General features: G+C 35.8%; 1 protein-coding gene across 10 annotated transcripts in view; it reads left to right on the top strand.

Moving 5' to 3' along the window:
- HDAC4 (histone deacetylase 4) overlaps positions 1 to 17,519 on the top strand; it is a 153,790-nt gene extending 136,271 nt beyond the window's left edge. For 5 of the 10 annotated variants that reach the window (XM_083120777.1, XM_083120778.1, XM_083120774.1 and 2 more), the window contains 10 exons: positions 248 to 371; positions 935 to 1,282; positions 4,030 to 4,212; positions 4,609 to 4,772; positions 5,620 to 5,739; positions 5,962 to 6,084; positions 6,631 to 6,771; positions 7,089 to 7,259; positions 8,488 to 8,633; positions 11,594 to 11,741. In XM_083120777.1, the coding sequence (XP_082976903.1) occupies positions 248 to 371; positions 935 to 1,282; positions 4,030 to 4,212; positions 4,609 to 4,772; positions 5,620 to 5,739; positions 5,962 to 6,084; positions 6,631 to 6,771; positions 7,089 to 7,259; positions 8,488 to 8,633; positions 11,594 to 11,723 (1,650 nt within the window). In that variant the 3' untranslated portion in view covers positions 11,724 to 11,741. Of the gene's footprint in view, positions 1 to 247; positions 372 to 934; positions 1,283 to 4,029; positions 4,213 to 4,608; positions 4,773 to 5,619; positions 5,740 to 5,961; positions 6,085 to 6,630; positions 6,772 to 7,088; positions 7,260 to 8,487; positions 8,634 to 11,593; positions 11,742 to 13,794 lie in introns of those variants that run through there. The other 5 variants (XM_083120773.1, XM_083120776.1, XM_083120779.1 and 2 more) reach the window with 3 other exon arrangements.
- Positions 17,520 to 18,735: the final 1,216 nt, after the last annotated feature.

Consider the following 18,735-nt stretch of genomic DNA (forward strand, 5'->3'; position numbering starts at 1 on the left):
TAATTGTATCAGATCAGAAGATTTTCAGTTATCAGTATAAATAAATTTTATAGTGGTACTTTATTGATATTAGCAAAAATTTCATATCAGCCTATTACTAAAAACAGTTGTATTTTCTTGTTTTTTGACTGAAACAATTTTCTTGCAATGGTGTGTGTGTCAGTATAATGGGAAACTCTATGAAAATTCCTCATGAATGTTAAATGTTTGAAGAAATTAAATATATGATTTTTACATTGTATTATAGATTATAGACTTGACCGATAGGAAGAGTGAAGAAAGCGAAATGGAGAAACAACAGCGTGACCGAGAACAATTTTTGCAACAACAGCGTGATCTCATGATGAGGCACACACTACAGATAAATGAAGGTTTGTATACATGATTCTGTACTTGTAACAATTGATCCAAATGAAACATAGTTATAACAGTTCTTGACTTTTATACACTCCAAATCAAATTATGACAACACTATTTTTGTAACTTTTTCTGCATTCATGCAAATAGACTGGAGTAGGATCGGAATTTTATTTTTGGAGTCTCAGTACCTTTTTCTTTAAAATATCTATTTGTCCTCATGTTATTTCCCCTATTTCTCAGAATGATCTGTAGGATACTTAGTGGGCCATGCCTTGAAAAGTTATCTGTTGTATTTTGTAATAGTTCAATCAAAAGTTGAATCTTGATATACAGTATTGATGACTAAATTTAATAAATTATTATTATTATTATTTTCTAGCTCAGTACATGCCAATGAATTAAATATTGCACAGGGGGAAAACTTGTAAATATTTTTTTTATGCTGATAATTCATTGTGTTTAATTTGAATTTACTTATGACATACAGAGAAGTGAACAGGAGTTCATTTAAAATACATTTTGTCATTTTTAATAATTTTACAAATTGAGAATAATATACAATTCTTGTTTTCAGGATCAACTTTTCCATTTCGCTCTTCCCACGTGGCTCGCCCATTGTCCAGAGCTCTGTCAAGCCCACTTGTAGCATTGAGTCCGGCTGGAAGCCCCCAGGAAGCCCCGCAGCACGTTGGGAGCAAGACAGGCTCTACCACTGGATTAGCATTTGACAGCCTTATGTTGAAACATCAGTGCATTTGTGGTGATAACTCCAGTCATCCTGAACATGGGGGACGTCTTCAGAGTATTTGGGCCAGATTGCAAGAGACAGGTCTAGTGCAGAGGTGTGATAGAATTCGGTCACGAAAAGCCACTCTGGAAGAAATACAGTCCTGTCACAGCGAAGCTCATGCTCTTCTGTTCGGTAAGCATACTTCTTATATTCTGTCTCATTTCTCATGTAATATTGTCTCATATAGAGCCAATTCTCTTTCTAGTGTGAATTATTGTCGTGGTAGACTAGCAGCGCAGTTTGGAGTTACACAGTACTTGCGCCTTGAGAAAAAAATAAAAGGTAATGAAAAATCAAAGCATAACTGAATCCAGAAAATAGGAAAACCGGTAATTAAATTTGTATGGACAAAGTTCTTTGGCCCACTCTCAAACAAATTGTAGTTGTTGACAATAGCCTGAATCACTTTAGTAATGCATAATTGTCAATTGCATGAATTGGCTTAGCAAACACTAGTTTGAGCAAATGATGAGGGCAACTCTTTCAAATGTCTAACTCACCAAATACCCACTGCAGCATACATGCACAAGTTTTGCACCTGGAAGGAAGATTATTGATTATTGCACATAAGTCACATTACACTGCATAATTTAACAAGGTTTATTTAACAAGAGAAAAAAAAAAACTATCCAAACAAATCAAAATAATGCCCTGACCATACCCAGTGGCCTTCATATCCTATTTTGTATTACCCTAAGCTGTATATCTTTGCTTGTTACAAATAATGAGGAATAAGAAATACAAGACTCATCTGGCTTAACTTGCCCGGTAATCACACACTTAAGTTTTTCCAAAAGTCAGTGGCCATTCACATTTTTCTACCCTTGATCTTCTTGCTGTTCATTGCAATTTGCCAGAAGTTTCCATCACAAAAGAACAAATGAAAGAGTGTACTTCAATGTTAAACGCAACGATGATGTGACATCATTCTCTGCAGCCCGTTCACCAATAAAACTCGTATGTTGGTCAGTAACATTTACATGTTATTTAGCCGCTGCCAGTCTCATTATTGCAAAGCAATATGAATATGCCGAAAATTGCATACAGCTTGAATGGAGGACTTGTCGAAACCGGTACGACACTCCTTACCTTCTCCTGGACATCACAGCCAGTCTGTTACCTTGATGTGACACACTTTTTTTCAGGTTTTTTCTACTCGCAACATTTTTGGAGGTAACCTTACAACAACTGCTACTGCATGTATTACATACTTCCCAACACTGCTCTCAGTCCAAAACAGGTTAAATTTTGAGATTATGTTTTCACCCAAAACATTAAGTTTTCCCCCATATTGACACCATCACCTGAAGCCTTTTTGTCTTCCCCCACGTTGCTCCTCCAACACTCACGTCACTCACAAAATTGTTACAACTGACCCAATGGTCATGAAACTAACTACTTACATACATATTGTGTGTGTGTCATTGCTGAATGCCCTAATTATGCTTGAAGCAAACAAGCACACAAACTATTTTTCGAATTAGGGTGCACTTAATTTTTGTAACCCTCATTCGAACTTGTTTTTTTTCTTCCCCCTTTTCTGTCCGCGGCAAGCCTCATTCAGCAAACAATTCTCAGAAGAGTAGGCTGATTCTGTTACAAGTCAACCCCCCTATTCTTTAAATTTAGAAACACTCAGCGCAAGAAAAGTACAATTTTGAAGAATATACAAACAATGGCCAAAAGTGCACAGCTACATCCTGCACCGATTAAATACGATAAAATTATTACTCCTTGCCGAATTCTGGCACAAATAGATATTACTTAATTAAACCCCCGGAACAAGCATAATATCTCCTGCACCACTTCCGTGCTCCTAATAGCACAACAAATGTGCACTTGAAGCAAGCATTAGCACTGCTGCTACAGGACCAATGACTGTTTCATCATATTATGTTGTATATAAAACATGTATTCAACAAATCACAGGAAAAATATTTTTTGAATATTTTTGGCACTACCTGGAGCCACCATTAGGAGGCGGAATGTACATAAAAATAAGTACAAGGTGGGTCATATACACCAAGTGGCTTTATGTAATATAGCTGTACACATTATCATTAAGCAGCACGGAGAGTTTCTTCACAATCTACTGCTTAGAGTTCAGTCATCACAGGGTATTGGTTCATAGAGCATGACATTGCTGCAGTAGAAGTGTTCATTTCAACAAAGTCAGTTACAGCTGCTGGTTCACTTAAATGGAAATGAGCCTCATCTGGTATTAATAGAAATTTACGCAAAAAAGAATTTCCATTCACCACGGCTAAAAATGCTTGGCAAAAGGCAATTTCATGGCATCATTTATAAATGATGAATTGTAAGGCACAAGGCTCAATTGCATTCCTACTTGAAGGGTCTTTAAGAAGTCCCGTAATTTCTTCATGTCACTCGAAGGAAGTTGACATGTGCCATCACTTCCCCTTCCCCTCCTCCCCCCATGCTCCATGCCTCTTCATGAGGGAAGGAAGCAGGTCTCTCCTTGCATTTTCCTTTGCTCTCTGAGTGGAAGGGGAAGCAGTAAACATATTGAAAGCTTCACCATCCACCTCCAAAGTATTAGCCAGCTGTTTTTAGAATGGACTCAGATGATGGTAATGCATTGGAACCCTGATTTTTATGTTTTCCAGGGGACCAAGGTGTCAAAACTTGAAATGCAGGAAAATGTAAAATTTTATAACATTTTGGTCTATTGGGAGCATGCAGATTGAATGATAATGCAGGTAAAATGTAAAAATTGGGTTCCAATGTATTGTATTTCTGATATTTTGTATATGTACACTAGTGCTAGTGTTGCAGATAAGGCGTACAATCTTCCAGTCTATGTGAAAATTCATGTGGCAAAGACACCAAATGGAATTGATGCTTCTCTCTTGTTGCAGGAACAAATCCACTTAATAGACAGAAATTGGACATGAACAAGTTATCTCAGCTTCCTGTGAAAAGTTTTGTTCGACTGCCTTGTGGTGGTATTGGCGTGGACTCTGATACCACATGGAATGAACTTCACACATCATCTGCAGCTAGAATGGCAGTCGGATGTGTCATTGATTTGGCTTTTAAAGGTCAGTATTTATGTATCATGATATGTGTATATAATGTTATGGGAGTTCGTGCACTACTTTGCTACATTGTTTTTGTGGGTGTACATGTCCATTTAAAAAGCTAATTGCCATTATTTGATTGAAGGGCTGAAAAATGTGAGTCATTCACTCAGCTCCTTTGTGAAATGTTGCCATTTTTTATCAGATGACAATGATATTGGTAATGATAAATTTATAATTTTATGTATTTTATTGGTATTGGTAAAAATTACATATCAGGCCATTCCTAGTTTTATTGGGATATTATGCAAGAATTTGTTTAATTTTGTTAAGTAAAAAAAGGAAACGGCACATAATTGTATTCTCAGTTTGTGTAAGGTTTACTGCTGTATGAAATACCATTCTACACTGTTTCAGTTGTGTCTGGAGACATCAAGAATGGATTTGCTGTTGTGCGTCCCCCTGGCCACCATGCAGAGCCATCCCAGGCAATGGGGTTTTGCTTTTTCAACTCTGTGTCGGTAGCAGTGAAACAGCTACAGCTGAAATTTGATGTTGAGAAAATTTTAATTGTGGACTGGGTAAGGGAAAACTCATTTTTGTATAAATTATATGTATTTCTGCCTGTGTTAGTCAGTAATTTTTGTTCTTCACTTTGGGAGAAGGGGGGGGGGGCAGGTTATAAAAGTTGTTCTTCGATTGTCTACCTTGCCACAGCAGACACCATGTAAAGAATGAACCAAATATTACTTGAGAATGTGTAAAAACTAAACTGTAATGTACTAGGTTAGAAGCTGATTAGTGGAGGAAGACTATAAACTAAATAATATTAAAGACTGTAGTTAGGTGTTAGCTATGCTGATGAAAAGGGTTGTTGTTCCTATTTAGGTGGTTACTGTAATTAAAGCTGTTAATTGGATTAACTGTACCTGGAGGAGATAGATATAGGGTGGAAGAAATGTGAAAGAAAATTAGAATGACCTTTCTCAAAGGGACCAAAGAATGACTCCCTCTCCCTCTGTCTGTCTCTCCATCCTTCCTTACCTCTGTTTCTCTCCCCCTGTCTTTCCTTGACACATGCACACAGATGCACACACACAACATATATTTTATAAACCAACTCTTTCCCAATGCTTTGTTCTCCTGTCTTCCTGTTGTAACACCCAGGTGACACTGTATACAAATATTTGTAGTTTGGATGAAAGATGAATTGATTGCTGAGAAAATTACTTCAGTGGATTTCAATGGAAATGTTTTTCTCAAGCCATTCCAGAAATGTTTTGCTCTAAGACTTGATTTTTAAATTTTGTGTTGTCATCAACCATTCAGGATATAATTGGTAGTTTCTTTATTTCATTTTTGCTGCTAAACAGTGTTGAAATTTGTTAAATTTTGTAATTTTGAAATTTGTTGCTAATCTCATCTCAGGATGTTCACCATGGAAACGGAACGCAACAAATGTTTTATGATGATCCAAGAGTTCTGTATATTTCCATTCACCGTCATGATGATGGCAATTTTTTCCCTGGAACTGGTGGACCAACTGAAGTAAGTATCAAAAATGTGGATATTGATGATTAGTATAAACCTATAATTTGTCTTTGCTAATGATTATTTTAAACTTTCATTCGTGTGTTTTTAACAATTGCAAGAAGTGTCCTGTGCTGTACAAAATTTGTTTGCAAAACTATGTTTGAGTATTTTGAAATCATTGTAGGCTGAGGTGAACACATTTGATTTTGAATAAAAGTGCTGTCATATTTGTTTCAGTGTGGAATAGATGATGGGATTGGATTCAACGTGAACATTGCATGGTCAGGTGCTTTGTCCCCTCCAATGGGAGATGCTGAGTATCTAGCTGCCTTTAGAACAGTTGTGATGCCCATAGCCAAAGTAAGTGATGAGAGCTGTTTTTTTTTTCTTCCTGAAAGCATGTACAAAAATAACCTGAATTATTTCTTTTAACACATGTGCATTATTTGCATTACAACTTTCTAGCCTTCTTTGAGAGAAGGCCAACAGCATAAAAGAGAGATGAAACACATGAACTTTACCATCATTTCTTATTTTCAGACTTTCATAATGTTTAAGACTATAGGATAGATCAATTTGTTTTCTTTTTTATATTTTTGTGGGCGGGGGGTGTTCTAATAAGACCCGATGATAAGAGTTGTTGTACTAATAATGAAAAAGCTTTGTTATCAATGATGATGTTTTAGCATACATTTCAGATTTATATGCAACTAAAGTAAAGATCTCAAAATTTATCCAAGGTGCAATTGTGTTTCCATTTCTTGTCCCTGTATTTATATTATTAACTTGTACTAAATTGTGATTTTCATTTACCTTTACTACTTTTTTAACAATGTGATTCTTGCCCCACATTACAATGTATATTTCCGAAATTATTAAGTTGCGGTTATTTGCATCTCTTAACAGGATTTTTCTCCCGATGTTGTATTTGTGTCTGCTGGATTTGATGCTGCAACAGGGCATTCTGCTCCCTTAGGAGGGTACAAGGTGTCATCCGCTTGCTTTGGCCATATGACTCGTCAACTTCTTCAGCTGGCTGGAGGAAAGGTTGGTCCCTTATAGTTCCATTATGTAGTTCTAAGGCAGTCCAGTTACAATTATTAAGAACTATGTTTGAACAGACACAATCATGTTGCGATCAGGGTCCCTTAACAAGTGCCTTATTGTCACACCCAAAACTAACAAAGATTCCTAACCATAGGTAGATAGAAAAACTTTAAAAAAAAATATATGTAATGTATGTTTATTATGAATGAAGCATATTTATATTTACTAATTTCTAATACAGGCTGTAACTGTTGATAGCTAAAATTAGCAATAATTGCCTAATCGTTTATTAAGTAATGTATTATTTTTATTTTTAGGTTATTTTGGCATTGGAAGGTGGTTATGATCTTCCCTCCATTTGTGATTCTGCTCAAGAATGTGTTAAAGCCTTACTGGGAGATGAACCAATGCCCTTAAGAGAAGAGGAGCTTAGAAGACCTCCTTGTCAAAATGCCATAGATACATTGCAGAAGACAATAGCCATACAGGTATGGATGGGTGGTAGTTTGAACTCTGAATGATATTTTACCTATGTTTGAAATTAGAGGTCGCAAAGTGTGACAAAATCATTTTGGGTTTTGCACTCCTGTGGTTTTTAAAGTTGCCACTTTTGCCAACTAGCTCAATACTTTTGGCTACTAAGCAATGACTGCATTTGACAAACGGACACCTGACGCCTGTTTATTTTGACTGTAATTGTAAACTACTCTCTGAGCACTCAACATCTGCTCTCCTCTCACATACAAAGGAAGTTGGGTATTCCAGAAACCAAGTTCTCTATTGGGTCAAGGACCTTTGTAAATATAACAGCACAATGGAAAACATAAATTCCACGTTACTATGGAAAAGTGTTTTCCTTGGTTATTTCAATGGGCAGCACCCCCACTTTGTAATAATAATTCCTCAAATGAGGGAAGGCAGGGTTCAGGGGACAAGGAAAGACCTGTCCATTTGCAGATGTTAGGCATAGCAGAAAGTCTTCTGCTGTGGTTAGTGTCCTTGCGAAAGTGCTGGGACGTGGGTACCTGTTACAGTGAGACCAGCGTGTGTTTCTGACCCAGGGTACATCCCCACCCCCTCACTCTTAATAGTGGAGTTGCCTTTGCTGTCACTTCACTTCCATTGTTTTGAGCCCTTATGAAACACGGTCACTGTAGTAGAAATGCTGTTCTCTCAGTTAAGTTCTGTTTTGAATTTCATCCTTGTTATTCAGTTTAGCATAGCAGACTTCGATCAGATAAAAACTACTTGTAGAAATCACTTGACTATCACATAAGTGAATGACATGCTTATGGTCAAAATAAATTGATGATGCGTCTGGTGGATGTGTTACTGACTTCCAGGATTAATTGTGTGGTTAATAACAACAACCAACCTTGGTGCAACAGCCCATGAGGTCCAGGGCCTACCTACCGACTGCCGGCCTCGCTCCCACATGCCTCAGCAGAGGTGGTAGATCATCCAACCAGTTTGAGAGTGATGCGTGGTCAGCATAACACACCCCCCATTATTGTTGTAGGTTTCCATGACTGAGATTGTGTGGTTATTGGCATCAGTAAATTCTATATTGGTATACATACATACATACAGCAGAACCTCGATTAAATATTTTCTTTAGCTTTTGGTAAAAATAATAATGAAACAAATTTACAAACAAATGTGAGGTTTATGTTTTTTTTTTTCTTGTATCACAGATATCTCCTAATGATTTTTCAGATTCCTCACTGGCCCTGTGTGAAACGATACACCCACTTGTTGGCATGCTCTGCTGTTGATGCATCACAGAAAGAGAAGGAAGAGACGGAAACTGTGTCAGCCATGGCCAGTTTGTCTATGCAGCAAGCAAGTGCAAACAGTGTGCAGTAAGTATTTTGGAAATACATCATCGTGTGGGTTTGTGAATTGTCAGGGATTGCATCAAATGAAATTCCTTGGTGACATTTTGAAGCAAACTCATGTTTTGTGTACAATTTTTGACCTAAGATTTAAATATCCAGTATATGATTATTTTCAAAAGAATATTGAGGTTGTAACATGTAATGATTTTGATGATGAAACTAAGCAGTCACATTTGTTTTTATATTCGGCAGTACTTGAGAATGGAAATAAATTCCTTCCTTTTTTCTACATAAAAATTGTTTTATAGGCTTTTGTTTCGTTTTTTTTAAATAGTGTTGAATAAACTTTAGTTTCTAGAATAGCAAATACAGTTAAACACTTAAAACTTAGTTATTAGCATATTACAATGCCACAGAATGGTCTGGAGATTTATTTTAAAGTAACCTTGAAAGGTAATGGATTTTGTTTTGTTAAAATGAGTGGAAATCTTCAATTTGTTAAATTATTCTTTTTGGAAGTAATCCAACATGTTCATATTTTAACTCTTAATTTTGTGTTGTGTTGTGTTGAGTTGGTGTTTTAAGTCCACTCTATGCACAGTAAGGCTAATCGGGACTGGGCCTACAGTTTAAAGTGGGATCCGAACCACTATGTGCCTCCGCTTCTAATTTTGTGGTAATCCCTTTGATTCATTATGAACTTATTTGAATGTAAGAAGCATCAGTGGCATCGCCAGAAATTTTTCATAGGGTGGTCTCAAAGGTGGATATAATATTTTTAGGTGGGCTCTGGTTTGGTGGTCATGGCCAGGGCCGGCCCTAGGAATTTTTCAATGTGGAGCGACGTTTGGTGACCCCCCCCCCCTTCCCCCAATCAATGTGTTATGCTCTATTGGAGCAGTCTTGTTCTTGCTTAAATTCATACCTATAATGCAATTATTACAAATATTTTGTATGCAATTTTTGTTTGTGTTAAAAAATTATATATAAATTCACTGTATTTGTAAAAAAAAAGAAGAAAAAAGAAAGAATATTGTAAAAATTATAGCAAAATACTCTAAAGAAAAACTTTTCTATGCTTTTACAAGGCAAACAAAGCTTGTAAACGAGCAACGTAATGATGGGATAAATCATTTTCAACTGATAATATTAAAAAATGATTTAATTTACCAAAAATCATTTAGTCACAGTTACTGGAATAGTAAGTAGAATTCTGGAATAACCATTTTAATCAAATTTATTCAACAATATTTTCTTTTTTTCTTAGTTTTGTAGGTTCATTGGTTTTATATGTGCTAAAAGTTTAATTTGATCATTTGGTTGCCCCCAGAAAATGGCTCCCACCATGGTTACGAACTTCACTAAATTTTTTTACGATTAATTTTGCAATTATTTTTAACAATTCGTTTTGAATAGAAGGGAAGAAATATTTTACATTTTGTCTGCTTTCGTCGTAAAGTCTCCTTCTCAAGAGGGGGTTGGTTTTTGAGAAGAGGTCAAGCAATTCAAGGGAATTTCCTTTTTTGTTAAAAACACTAAAAACGTTTGTCGGATTCGTGATGCCCTCTTTGTACCTGAACAGCAGTGTATCGTAATATGTCTATAATTTATGCCAAATATTTTGTTTTCTTTTACTTGAGATGCATTCACTTGACTTACTAGACTATAAAGTGACACTTCTTCACCTCGTTCTTTCTTTTTAATGTAGAACTCCCACGATATCTGAGCAGCTTTATGAGCCTAACTGTTGTCATGTTTTAAAAAACCAGAATCTTTGTCCAGAGCTAGTTCCCAGGTGCTAAAGGCAATTTTTTTAAATGTGACTACCCCATGTTTGCTTTCAGTTCCAAAGGGCCTCCTCATTGGCACAGTGTGGGAGTCGTCGAATTGTAATCAAGGGGTCCCAGGTTCGATACCTGGTGGTGGCACATAGTGGTTCGGATCCTACTTTAAACTGTAGGTCCAGTCTCGATTAGCCTTACTGTGCATAAGGACTTAAAACACCAAATCAATCAATCAATCCGTTCCAAATAATCTGCATGGGAAGCAAAAGTCTGAGTCAGCTTGAACGCTGTAATCCAACCATTTAAAAGACTTACACCAATCAACCAGAAAAAATCTCTTTACATTGCTAAATGTTTTCTGAGGAAAATGCATTAACACAGACTGTTGTGGAACATCATTTGGAGTTTCGGCAATATCAATGGGAACATTTGAAACAGCTGAATCACTTACCAATCCGTTCCCCTTCGATCGTGTCTTCTGATTGAATCACTTTGAACTTCAACTTGTGAAATAATTTCAAATTCCACTACACTGCAATCAGAATGACTTTTATGGATGGCATTATTAAGTTTAGGCTTTTTAGTATCTTGTCTAAAATAACTGGATATACTAACGTTTACCCGACATTTTAAGTCTTTTTGATCCAGACTAATTAAAATTTCATCTTCACAAAGATACAAACAGAAAAAGAAAGGAGTTGATTTACACACCAATTTTCTCAAAATAAAAGCAAAAAATGTATATACGGGTATAATATGTAAACGACAACCACCATGCCATGAACTCCTCCAACTGCTCGTGCATACTAAGAATGGAACGTTGAGAACGAAGCACGGCTGTTAAAATCGACTTATTCAATTGTAAATTAAGTCCAGCAGAGGAAGAGAAATTTTCACTGACACCACTGCTCCAAGAAACACAAGAGAACAAAACAACAATCATCAAGAATGGAAACCGATTGACGAAAAACCCTGCAGCATCTTCTAACCGAGGAAGAATGAGGTTTTGTGTACATGTTTATATTTTGCACGTTAATGAAAAGAAACCAACTGATGTGGAGAATCTTTCTAAAAACGTTATTCAATTTTTAAATGAAACACTTATGTTAGTCGATAATATGATTAATACCTCATGCAATTCATTACCAGCTTGTTACTTTGCGTTATCAAAATAATATATATCATATATTTATTCCATAGCTCGCTACAATCCTTCCAGCCTCGGCACTCGACCAGTTCCCATGTTATCGCAAAAATTTACAATTTCTGCCGCTACCCACCTAATGGCACTGATGTCAGACCCTTCTGCGTCTACCAAAGACGCTTCTGAGGCAGGTAAACTTTACGACTGAGAGGCTTGTGATTTAAGTATTTAGGCCTTTCAAACATTTCTGTCGTTGAAGAAGCAATGTATTTCAACACAATTGGAATGAAGAATCTGCAGATAAGTTCACTTATGTATTCAGCATGTTCATTATTCATGGAACAAAACAACACATTGCTCTTTCTCAAAGCCGGTAGTTGGCTCTACATGTTCTTGTAGGTTTCCCTTTAAACACACTGGAGGTTTGATGAATTTTCTGAATAGTCCATGAAACACGAATGAAGCTGCTGGCCCCCGTGGCAGAGTGGTTAGCACATCGTGCTATGATGCCAGGGGTCCCGGGTTCGAATTCTAGCCTGGGCATTGATGTTTGTGAGTGTCGATTCATCAATTTCATCACTCATTCCCATCTTCGCAAATTAGCCAAAAGTGGCACAAAAGGCAAAGTAAAATTAATCAAATCAAACCAAACCAAATGAATAAAGTTGGCGATGGATAGTGCATCATTCGATTCTTGTCACTTTTTTATAAGTGACACATTAGGTCCATGAGTGTTGTATAACAGTTTTGGAGCAAGGCATGATTTCTATAATTTGCTTCATTACAAATCCAGCAATAATTGATTTATTTAAAATTCTTGGGTTAATCAATCAATCGATCAATTATTGCTGGATTTGTAACTGAAGAAATTTATATCCAGCAATAAGCAAGAAAAAATAGCTGTATCGATTTCTGCCAAGGAGGTCAAAAGAAAGCCAATAATAATAATAAACGTAACAGATAGATTGATTTATGCTCTGAATATCAAAATTTTAACTTATGTATGTAGAAAATGCGATGCCACATTGGCGTATCCACACAGGGAAAACAAGTCGTGAAAATGTCACTTAGCTCATTGTGTTTTTTGCATGAAAAGTAAAATCAATATCGAAGTATATATTCATTGCCTTCCCTGGGGAAGCGTTGTTTGCCCACCTAAACAAAAAGATTGCTATTTGTTCAGCTGGGAAATAATTGTGTCTTTTCCCATTGTAAAAAAGAGTTTTGTTTGCATGAAAGTGCCTTAGGGTATGCAGTTAGGTCTTTACACATTCTCGATCTTGGATGTAGTGGAAGTGATGTGATCAGCCCCGTTTACTAAACCAGTGATGTGAACCTGGGTGAGACCCAGACCTCTTGTGCAGGAACACGGTGGGAAAGTTTTCCCACGTATCTAAATTCACAACAAGGCGAAAGAATTATCGTACTTTTAAATGAATACACAGTAGTAGCAGTTGTTTTTTTTTTTAATATATATATATATATATATATATATATATATATATATATATATATATATATATATATATATATATATATATATGAAAACACAGGCCATTGGTTTCCTACCCAACTTCCAGTGACAAAGTTGGATATAATTATTCAACGTTTCTTTTGGAACAAATCCCAGCTTAACAGGACTATTCATTCATGTTAATATCATTCACTTTGCAACGTTTCACTGCTACTTTGGAAGTTAAGCTACCGTTTCCAAATAGCTTACATTTTATGGCTATTCTTGTTTGAACTTGTATTAAGAGAGGCTCGACTTTATTACTTTGTAGCAATAGTAAGCATAACTTCGAACATACACAAAATAACAATTAAGCATCTACTCAATAACAGCGTAAATGCACACAGGTAGACATACAAAGTTCGCTCTGCACGGGTCAGAGTTGAGCGCCTCTGGCGGAGAAAAGGAATTTCAGCGAGCACAGAAAATCGTATTTGTGATGGTGAAAGCACCGAGGCTGGAAGAATCGTAGCGGGCTATGATTTATTCTATTTGGGTGGGCTGAGACTATTTTAGGGTGGGCTAGAGCCGATCCTCGCCCACCCAGTGGTGACACCACTGAGAAGCATTGAACTAAGAATTGATTCTTGTCCTAACTCTGGAAGAAGCCACTTGATGTGGTGGAAGCTTGAGTAAAGTAAGTTAGTGCTAAAACTGGACTTTTTATGTTCTGCCACTTGGTGAAATAATGGCATGTGGTGTAAGTTACACTTTATGTAAGGAACTGTGTCTCTGCCATTTCAGATCCTCTGAGCATTCCTGCGAGCCCTGTGAGGAGCCGATGGAGCAAGACGAAGGGAAGTGAGGGACCGTGATGGACATTATGAGTTTCAGTTTCCCTGCCTGGGCCAGGATGAAGGAAAGTGGATGTGGACAAATAATGTGCTACTCTGTATCTTTTGTCTTTGATGTTGGTGCACAAAATTGGCCATGTCCACAAACCTTGTTATTGCTTTTGTCTTGGTGTTGAAATACTTGTAAAAGTAGTGAAATGCCAAGCTATTTCAAAATGAGCAAAATATAATCACTTCAACAAGATGGAACAGCAACGAAATACACGGACCAAGTGGAATGGTGCCTCAGGTTATAAATGTTATTGTGAAGAAAGAAATTTAAAAGACATTAGACATGTTATTATGTATAGTGCAGAATATGAAATAGTCATGTTTATTGCAGTTATATAACACAGCTTTCCAATAATATAACAATTATGCAAGGCTGTGTGAGTAGATTTGTGTTTGTGTTGTGTTCTTATACACACACACACACAACATGCAAAATGAGTGTGATGTGTATGTGTGTGTTAACACTGACACATGCACACACATGCATATATATGTAATGAACATTTTTAAAAAAGTGCTGGACACTTGATTTTTGTAACATATTATATATAGTTATACATACCTACATACATATATATATATATATATATATATAATAATGCTTGAACAGACAATTCATACTACAAAGCTTAGAGGCGTTCTGTTCTGTTCATGTTCCTACAAGATACCTTGAGATTTTTTTCAGTATCATCTAGAAAATAACGGTCAATGAAATTGGCTTTCATACCCTTTCCAGCATTTTTACTCAATAATATGCTATACAGAATATGATTTTAATGGCAAATATGTGCTTATAATTAACTCAGAGTGATAAAAAAATGTGTGTAATGATATATTGATTGTTCACTCCTGGTGAGACAGTTAATTGTGTAATTTTTGTGATAATTGTCTAACGAGTTTTGTGGTTGCTCATTGTTCACAGGCTGAAAGCCCAGCTGCCTATAAATCTATTGATATTGTTTACAATATACATAATTACCCAATTATGATCATTTTAAACAATGTGTAAATATAAGTGTATGAGCCTTGTGATATGTGCACAGAGATAAGCATTTATTTTTATGGCAAGCATTTTAACAGCTATGGTAGTTTTCCTTCTTTGTTGGATCGTATATATAAGTACATGTATATGTAATCTTGCTAGGTGTGGTGAGGTATACAGGATTAAGGTTGAAATTGAGTTACCTGATTGACATTATCAGTGGTAGATAAAAGAATATTATGTTAAAATGCTGAAAGACAAGAGAATATATATACACACAGACATATATATATATCAAGAAATATATATGTATATGTATTGAGAAAATGTGGTTGTGAGTGATAGTGAAATGGGTGTAAGAAATAGGAATTGTTGCTGTTTTGTAGATTATTTACTCATAGACATTCCTTCCTGTAAACTGATATATGTTGATCCCCAGGTCCCCCTTTTTGACATGCACATGTGCAGGGAACGAAAATTAAAATATTTTTTTTGTGCAATTGTCCCACAATAATATAAAACTTTTGAAAATATATGTATATTGGTCTTCTCATGAATTTGGGATGCTTCTGTTTGTGAATTTCCCTGTTGGCCCTGTTACTACCCCATTTCTAACCCTTGGAACAGTGCAGTGACTACATGCACCACATATGTGCATGAGCATATGTATGTATGTGTGTGTGTGTTTCATACACAAACACACATGCATACACATACTATCTGTATTACCAGTGAGATGTGCTTATATAATAATTTATTTAATAGTACAAAGCAAAATTTTAATCATTAGTTACATTTATAATTTGACTGCTCAAGTCCAAATGCATTGAAGGACAGTGCAAATTTTGGTTTTATAATTCAGATAAGTTACGTCATAGAAAACTTATTTGCGTAATTTCATTTGAATCTTTTTTTACCGTGTGTGAATTATCTGAACATATATATAAAAAAAAGAATTATTTGGTCCCATAATCTGGGTTTCCGAGAAAATTGTGTCATACTGAAGCATACCTTACAACTTAAAAGGTACATACATACCTATGTATATGTATATATAATGTTATTACTATCATTTGTAATAACTACTACTAATGGGTAACTGCAGTAATTGTATTTGATATACTACTTACAGTTCAGCCTCATTTTGTCTGGCTTTCTTTTGTGTAGAGGAAATATTAACTTTATTATGTGAATGTTCATAAGATATGGCAAATATTGTATTTCTTGTACAGCATTATTATACACATTTAAAAGGCATTGAATCTAACACTGCTTGTTTCTTTCATGCTCTTTGTCTCAATAAGTGCATGTAGTAACGGACGTAGTGATCTTGTGTAGTGAAGTATCTCTCAGAAAGCTTATTTGAACATTAAAACGTGTATTTGCATTTTATTAAGAGTCATGTTGCTGTTATATGATATGTGATGAATATTTTATGCTGATACCTTTCATGTCATAAATGTTGCTTACATAAAAAACATTGGTTGTTATACAATGGAATAACATTCACAGTATCACTTGCAATTTGTATGACATGAAAGTTGCAAAACAGGAAATTACAAAAGGAAACTGAAAGTGGGAAAAGTGATCTCTTTTGTAGCGAACCACCAGAGGAATGAGGCTTTACTGTATGGGGAAGGTTCTGTAACAAACTGCAATATTTTATTTAACTGGTGGTCACATTTTTTTTAGCCAATTCATGTAAGGTTAATGTCACTCACTTGTTTTATAAAAAAAATCTTCAAAATGTTTCTCTAGTCACAAGTTTTCGTTACTTGCCATTTATTGTTATTGTGGATTGCTAGTGCAATTACAAAAACAACCTTTGTATTAGCTAGCATACTTAAAACAACAAGCACTTGTGAATGTATGTGTGAATGTCTTTGTGAGTGTGTGTGAGAGAGAGTGGGTGGGTGTTTGTATGTATGTATATATTGTTAACTGGTATGACGTATATAATTGTTTGTTATACAATTATATATACCATATAAAGTGAGTGGTGATATACAAAGTGGCTTGGTATAAAGGTATTTTGTTCTTGCTTTATGAGGATGGTGCAGTTTGCTCTGAATTGTATACAATACAGCATTTGGAATGTCCTTCTTTTGTTGGTTTAATGGTGGAGTTTATAAGATTTTTTCATTGACTAGTTCATGTGTAATTGTGCCAGAAAGGCCAAGGAAAAATTGAATTTACCTTAACAAGGTGCATAGCTTATCAGTAACAAAACAAAATATGGTCTTATATGTCTAACATACAGAAATGTATAGAATATTCATTGCTCCTTGAGCAGGCAGTTCTAAACTAGACTGTTAAGGAACTGGGAAAATGTCCCTGTCGATATAAGTATACTTTTTATCTTCTTTAAACTTATGTAATTAGTTTATAAATATTTTTTTCAAGCAATTGGCAAACCAGAGTACAATGTCTAATGTACACAGCATAAACAGTTTCTTTATGGGCATACATGCTTTGCATATCTACAATGTGCAGTAGTTTTAAATAAAGAAAATATAGTTCTTCGGAGAAATGATGTTTGTTTTATTTATGTACTATACGTATGTTAATTTTATGTACCTTGCAGGTCAGTAGTGCAAATAAAGAATTCATAATAATATACGAAAAATGTTTAGTTTTGTTTTCCCAAAGATCTGGTTTCCCAAACTGGTGATAATGCCAACCAACCATTGACCAACTGAAAAATAAAGTAAAAATTCGTCTCATCATTCTATTTTTATACATACTCCAGATCTGTGGTGATCTAGTCCAGGGGTTCTCAACCTGTTGGGAGTGCCCCCCTGGGGAGGCATGGTGAGCAATAAAAAAGAAATATACATGAATTACCCCCCAAAAAAAGTTGTGACAAACACAAACCCCTTGTGTAGAAAAGAAACTTTTGCAAATAGTTCTCTCTGTCACCGCTAGATGTAATTCATTCACACACACGTCTTATTTACACTACCCTATATCTAAATAGTTTGCCCCGATACCGCTAGATCCCTCTGGATCTGCATCGCTGTTGGAAGCAGAAATTGGACACTACTTTCCAGATATTGCTTCAGATAGCAGGCAATTTCAGTTGACACGAGATCCGTTCAAAATAGAAGTGGACTTGCTTCCTGATTCCCTTCAGGAGCAGGCAATCGACCTAAAATGTGATTCTGAAGCAAAAGCGGAGTTCCCAAACATGACTGTTGAAGATTTTTGGTTAAGCTATTTTCCTGTGTATCTGCAAGTTGCTACGGAAGCTGCAAGGTTGTTGGTGCAGTTTTCATCAACGTATCTGTGTGAGTGGGTTTTCTATGCTGGGTTACGTCAAATCAAAATACTGAGCATGACTGGATGTTGAAAGTGATCTGAGGTGTGCATTATCACAGTTGGAACCAAACATTCAAAAACTTGTGAAAGAAAAACAGTACCAGTCCTCTCATTAATTGTGTTCTTAAGAAATAAAACCAAATGATGTAGCTTCAAATTTTAACTGCAGTGAGGGCAGAATCCTTTGTAATGTAGGCCTATTAAGCACTTTTTTTTTTAATTAATGAAAATGTCAACAAAACAAATATTAGTATTTTTTAATATCTGTAATAATAAAAGCAGTATAAAATATTCTTTGAGTTAGATTTATTAACCCTAACAGCACAGTAGAACTTTTTTACGTTAATAATTCATTATGCCTAGAGGGAGGGGGCATAACTAATTTGTGGACACAAAGGGGGCATGCAGGCCCAAAAAGGTTGAGCACCCCTGGTCTAGTCGATAAAGCATTTTGACTGCTACATGGGAGGCCCTGGTTTGATTCTCAGGGTGGGTGATCTAAGGTCAGAATTTTTTCGGCTTTGTCCTTGCATAAAGTGG

Source organism: Lepisma saccharinum, chromosome 4 (assembly GCF_977018435.1).
Source record: "Lepisma saccharinum chromosome 4, izLepSacc3.1, whole genome shotgun sequence".
Taxonomy (NCBI): domain Eukaryota; kingdom Metazoa; phylum Arthropoda; class Insecta; order Zygentoma; family Lepismatidae; genus Lepisma; species Lepisma saccharinum.